This window comes from Aedes aegypti, chromosome 3 (genome assembly GCF_002204515.2).
Source record: "Aedes aegypti strain LVP_AGWG chromosome 3, AaegL5.0 Primary Assembly, whole genome shotgun sequence".
Lineage (NCBI taxonomy): Eukaryota > Metazoa > Arthropoda > Insecta > Diptera > Culicidae > Aedes > Aedes aegypti.
The window spans coordinates 18,208,930-18,215,223 of NC_035109.1; the positions used below are offsets into that span (position 1 = coordinate 18,208,930).

A 6,294-nucleotide genomic window follows, 5' to 3' on the forward strand; every position below is an offset into this window, starting at 1 on the left:
GTTTGCTTAGACGACAAAAATACCACAGGGGTTTTAGTTTTAACACTGGGGATGTTCCTATCTGACATTTCGGAAGGGACACGGAAAATAAAATACACCCAAAATTTGAGTTTAACCAAGGGGTGCGACAAAATCTAAAAAAAAACATAAAAAAATGTTTTTTGGACTTAAACAAACGAAACATTAAAAAACATTGTTTTTGGACTAAACTTAAGCATTTGGCACTAAAATTGGGACAGGGCTTTAGGACAGTATGAAAAATTTCTGTCGTGAGTTATGAGATTATGAGTTTCTCACAAGCACCTTTTGAAACCTGATCTTCTTAAACTGCAGTCTAAGAATAAATGTTCTATTAATTCATGCAACTTCCTTCAGTTCCCTGTCATGATAACGCGCTTATCAAATTAATTCAAATTAACATCGCTTTTGCTAGTGCCCTCACCAGCACGCTTCGTTACTTATCATGACTTATGACCGCCTTTGATTTATTATGCTGCCAACTGATTATCAAATTGATCGTTATTGATATCGTTATGCATTGCACCGTAGGCGCCAAATATATCAACTGATAAAAAAAAAAGTTACGGAACCTCCATCAACTTTCCCAAGCCAACCGAACCACCAGTATTAGTCAAACTTTTTAAACGAACACATCTCCCTGCAACCTTCACCATGTTGCTTCAAATTCTAACGGTTTTATCCTACTTTGGTGCAATATCCTGTTCCCAGAGTGCCCGAATCTTCGGTGGCCAGCAGAGGGTCGAACCGGGCGAGCTTCCGTACAACGCCTTGATCCGCATTCGGAAGCCACTTAGTGTAGAAATCAAATCCTCTTGTGGATCGATCGTGGCATCTAAGTGGATCCTGGTGGCAGCCCACTCCGTGTTCAATGACCTTTCCAATCCGCGTTTGTTCGAAGTAATCGCTGGAAAGTACAGCTTGGTAGAATCGGATCGTACGGAACAGGTGCGCCAAGTTAGAACAGTTATTAGGCATCCCAGTTACGATCACAGTGTGAAGGGCCTCCACGATATTGCGTTGCTCCTATTGACTACGGCGTTGAACTTCGACGAGTTCGTTCAACCGGTTGTCTTGGAAGCTAATCCGGAATACCCTCTGGGGGCAGTTGGTGTGGTTACGGGATACGGAGTGATAGGCTCGAGTGGAACCGCAGCGAGTTATCTCACGGTATGATTCAAAGTTGATGCGATAAAATACACAATTTTTAAACTTTTGAGCACTTGTAGAAACTATCGGTGAACATTTTGACGCCAACTCAGTGCACCAGCGGAGACTCGGCATACAACCCAACGTTGATCTGCACCGATCCGGGAACCTGCGAGGGAGACTCCGGAGCGCCTCTTTTTCAACAGCATGGTGATCAGTGGTCTCAAATTGGGTTGGCTTCCTTCGGATTCCATTGTGCTTTCTACGGAACGCCAACCTATTACACGTTCTTGCCACAATATCTGACCTGGATCAACGAAACCATTGTGACGACCAAGGATGATGGCAACGGTTCGAAACGAAATACAGCGCCATTGATGGGGATTTTAGTGGTGACCTGTTCGAAACTTATCATTGGATTGCTGCAATTTTAATGAAATATAATGACGTTTTGTTTGACCACAAGGATGACTTACCTCGACCTTACAGGCATCGATCACTGTCCCGACTAATAATTCATAACCACAAATAAACATGCATGTTTAATTATTATTCTGTCGTAATAGTGTGACCCTCTGTAAAGAAATGATCTGTTATCTTAGATTTGAAAGCGTGTCTTCCCATCGTCTTCGGAGCTTTTCCTATTTCCGCTAAGTGTTCCTGGAATCTAACAACAAGAGACCGCTTTGGGCCCAGATAGCCGTAGCGGTAAACGCGCAGCTATTCAGCAAGACCAAGCTGAGGGTCGTGGGTTCGAATCCCACCGGTCGAGTATCTTTTCGGGTTGGAAATTTTCTCGACTTCCCTGGGCATAGAGTATCTTCGTACATGCCACACGATATACGCATGCAAAAATGGTCATTGGCACAGTAAGCTCTCAGTTAATAACTGTGGAAGTGCTCATAAGAACACTAAGCTGAGAAGCAGGCTCTGTCCCAGTGGGGACGTAATGCCAGGAAGAAGAAGAAGACCGCTTTGTTTGACCAACGTTGACCTTGATTCAGTGAGGATAACTGGTTTTGTAAATGCCAGCCTTATGCAGTGTGTCAACCGGGTCCTTGGTAGAACCTAACGAAGTCTTGAGTTGGTTGTCTCTGCTGTTAAACACCAAATCGATTCTGAAATTCCTTAGCTTTGGGCGAAGCTGATTGCTGATGTGTCTGCCGGATTTTTCTCTTTCCATCTTCGCTGAGGGGTAGAATGTGTATCCTGTGGACCATGTGGTGAAACGCTGCCATCTTATGCTGGAACGAATGATTCGATGTGTAGGGGATGACTCGCTGGGTGTTTGAAGGCTTCCTGTAGATTTCGAAATCAAATGATGAACTTTCTTCCTTGATGACAAGTGAATCCAGTAGTATTCTTTCATTTTCCTTCACGTGGGTGAACTTGAAGTCCTTGTTGACGCTGTTGATTATATCCTAAATCTTGGGTAGATCCGCTTGATAATGCTAGATATATTGCGCATTTCTTTCACCACTGGACTATCGCAGAAGTTTTTACAAGTGCGGAAACGCCAATAAAAGTGCGCAATGGGATCAAATCGGGTAGGTGTCTTCGGGGGACTTATTCTTCGCAAATCAGAGAATAAGTGCTCTGAAGACACCAACATTGTTCGATGCAATCCCGCACTTTTATTCACACTTTCGCACTTATGAGGCCGCACTTCGCAGTCCAGTAGTGAAAGAAATACACAATATCTTCGACCAAATTCCACCATTTATCCGGAGAAATTCCAAGTTTCTTTAATTTATTCTCAAAATTGGACATGAATGGACTAATGCACGAGTTCACTTTTTGACGTTTGAGCGGTGCCGTGTTATTTATGTGGCCATGGTAACGAGTGAACTTGGCACCGCTCAAACGTCAAATTAGTGAACTCGTGCATTGGTCCATAGCTCGCATAAAATCGAAGAGTGAGGGTTTCCGTAGGGAACTCATTTCGTGAACTTGTAGAAGTTTTCTCTAAATTGGAAGTAGTTCTCTTCTACACACTTAAATTATTTCACCGACCTCAGTAAAATTTTTCGCCTAGAACCCAACAGCTGAGAATTCGGTAATTTTTAACGCCGAATCTCGGTACTTATTTTACCGAGATTTCGGCAATCCGAATTTTTTGCCGAGATCTCGGCGAACGTTACCGAGATTCAGTAAACGTTTACCGAGATCTCGGTAAAAATTTACCGAGAATCGTCAAATTATTACCGAGATATCAGCTGTTGGGTTCTCGGCGAAACCGTTTAAGGGTGTATGCACAACCTCGCTATCCTTTGGAGTAATAGCCAATCCTCGAGAAGAATTGGGGAATTCTTCACTGGAACGCTGTGAAAAAGAGCAGTTATATTGAAAGATACCATCATCATCGATGTTTCCTAGCTACAATAATTCCTGGGTATTTTTAACCGACCTAGTTGGGAAAGGATTCGGCATACTCTGGAATTCCTGGATCCGTCTGCCGAAATAATTTCTCACATCCTCTCTTCTGGTTTGTGGAATTTCAGAGGTCCTATACGCAGAGTTGCACAGTATCAGTCATATCAGCTGATGGCTGATGGACTAAAACTATCAATATCAGTTTCGAACTATAAATATCACTTTGATCTGACAACCAACTGCGGTGATGCGACATCGCACTCTAGATCACAATGCAGAATGAGTGATCACGTGGTAATTAACCACACTATCAATGTTTTTCAGTGATCAACACCAGTGTTGATAGACTCACACTCAAAATCTCAATCAATACGCTCTCTCGTGAGAGCAAACTCATTAGAGATCAGCTTCGCAAATCTCACGCTTGAGATTTTGATGTAAAATCAACTCAATCAACTCAAACCGTAAAAAATGATTCAGTCGCAAAACCCGTCAGAAACTCGTGAAACCCGAATGTTGTTGTTTACGTTAGAAAGAATTACTTTAATTTTACCAGACTAACAAGAAATTATTGCTGTGTGTGAGTAAACTGTGGAAATACAAGACAATGAGTTAAAAAGGTGAGCCAACTCATCCATGATTTTTTGACTGCTGAGTTGCATGATTGATAATTCGCGCCTGAAAAATCTCAAGCGTGAGTTGTGAGAAATTGAGTTTTTCACAACACTGATCAACACACAGTTTCAATCCGTCTGCAGCACTATCAAGATTATCGTACTGATAAAGTTCCATTTTATTTGCTTAATTTAAGACTAAACTTGACCCATCAGTGATATCCATAGTCTATCGCCATCAATGCATTGGTAATGGAGTAGACAGCATGATGTTGATGTGATATGGAATGATCCGAATTGTATCGTAGTCGGCCTGTACAAATCAGCAAATTTCAAGCGTTGATGGTGACAGCAAGCAACTCTGCCTATGGACCAATGCACGGATTCACTAATTTGACGTTTGAGCGGTGCCGAATTCACTTGTTGCCATGGTCACGTAAATAACACGGCACCGCTCAAAAGTCAAATAGTGAACTCGTGCATCTGTCCATACGTTGAATAATGGTGTTTGCCTTTGATCGATCCCCATGGGGATGCATGCAGTCCTTCAGAGTTTTGAAGGACTCATACAAAAAACGTGACAAAGGGGGGGGGGGTCCAAAAAGTTGAAATTTAGCGTGACATAATTTGTGTACCATCCCTAAGTCGTTGTAGTGGATCCACTTTTAAATGTCGGTAGGGGCCTTCGATTATCTTCGATTATTTTTTGTTCGTCTACTAAATACTGGAATACTGAATTTTCCTTAAGTTCTTTTTCGATCCTCGTCTCGTCATGGTATATCCTACTGCATTGGTGTTTTACTTACACAGGTATTATAAAAGTGCCATATTTATGTTTATTGAACGACTGAATGTTTATAGAGGTCGTTCTTTTCGCTGCACCACTCCAGTCTTTCAATCACAATTCAAATTTGCATCTTTCCCACTGACCCCACTTCGGAAGCACCTGGCACCTATCCGGGTTCCTGAATTCCTATTCAATTTTTATAATAATTTGCATACAAGCGCGCCTGTGTGTGCTTCAACAAAACGGTTAGTTTTTTTTCGGTAACCGAAAAATCCCACGCAACGCAACCAAGCCGTCGCCGAAAGGGATGTCTGCCGTCTGTCTGGTCGTAACACTCACTCTATCTCGACCACGCTCTAAAGTCGCACTCTTTCACACACTCACCCGAATCGAGATGCAACAGTGCGGCGAGAACACTCATCACTACTACCTCACTCCTCACTTAGCAAGCGCATACGAGGAAACACACGTACCTAATAAATCGTGCCCTTTCGGTTGCACTCAGCACTTCCTGCCAGCCGTTAGAGCGAGCAACGAGGTACGCCTACTAATTTCGGCTTCTCGCTTCCATGCGATCCTGGTCGACTGAATTCGAGTTCGAACATGTGCTCGGTTGTGTAGTCTCTCCCCGTCACAATGGGATCCGAGTCGTTCCCGTTCGTGTTCGGTCAGTCGGCTCACAACTCATTCGCGACGACGACGCGCACTCAGCGCCCGGCCGGCGGCGGAAACATTGGCAACAGGGTTTAAGCTTTCAGGGCAGGTATTGGAATCATCACAAATTGAAATATTCCAAGTTTTCGGATAATTACCAAAATTATTTTTCAATTCGAATTTGGATTCTGGAAGATAGCAATACAAACGTACAATTAAAAATCGAGTAAAGCAATGAAACAAAATATGTAGCGTAATCATGAATTCTCGCATACTCTGAGATAACGCCCTAAAAGCCATTGGTAGCCACGTGTGTAGCTCGTTATTTCTGAGCAAATAAAAGAATAAGCATCCATGAGCTACACACATGGTTACCAATGGCTTTTAGGGCGAGATCAGAAGATATGCGAGAATTATTCAATATGAGCAACTTAGAGGGCGAACGATGTGAGTTTTGACATTTCTAAAGGTATTTTGAGATGATCATAGGAATAATGAGGCTTCAAAATGAAATCTGAATTCTTTATTTATAAAGTAATTCTTAATTTTACGTGTGAATTCCGACACGCCGGGCTTGCAGATTTTCTTTGGAATTCCATAGGAATCCCTGTATGAATTTTCGGATACTGATATGCATTCTGGATTTCATGACGATTCTTGAATTTTGGAAGGAATATTGTGGAAATATTAGAAATCTGG

At 42.4% G+C, this 6,294-nt stretch overlaps 1 protein-coding gene across 1 annotated transcript; it reads left to right on the top strand.

Moving 5' to 3' along the window:
• The first annotated feature begins 604 nt into the window (after positions 1–604).
• On the top strand, positions 605–1,632 carry LOC5569398 (plasma kallikrein). Its single transcript, XM_001658443.2, has 2 exons — positions 605–1,188; positions 1,248–1,632. The coding sequence occupies exons 1-2, from the start codon at positions 673–675 to the stop codon at positions 1,599–1,601; spliced, it is 870 nt and encodes a 289-aa protein (XP_001658493.1). The 5' UTR covers positions 605–672; the 3' UTR covers positions 1,602–1,632.
• The last annotated feature ends 4,662 nt before the right edge of the window (positions 1,633–6,294 follow it).

What these genes read in the sequence shown, in the direction of transcription:
- LOC5569398 (XM_001658443.2), top strand. Translation starts at nt 673, where the DNA reads ATGTTGCTTCAAATTCTAACGGTTTTATCCTACTTTGGTGCAATATCC. An exon ending in CCGCAGCGAGTTATCTCACG is followed by an intron (nt 1,189 to 1,247) that starts GTATGATTCAAA and finishes GAGCACTTGTAG; the next exon opens with AAACTATCGGTGAACATTTT.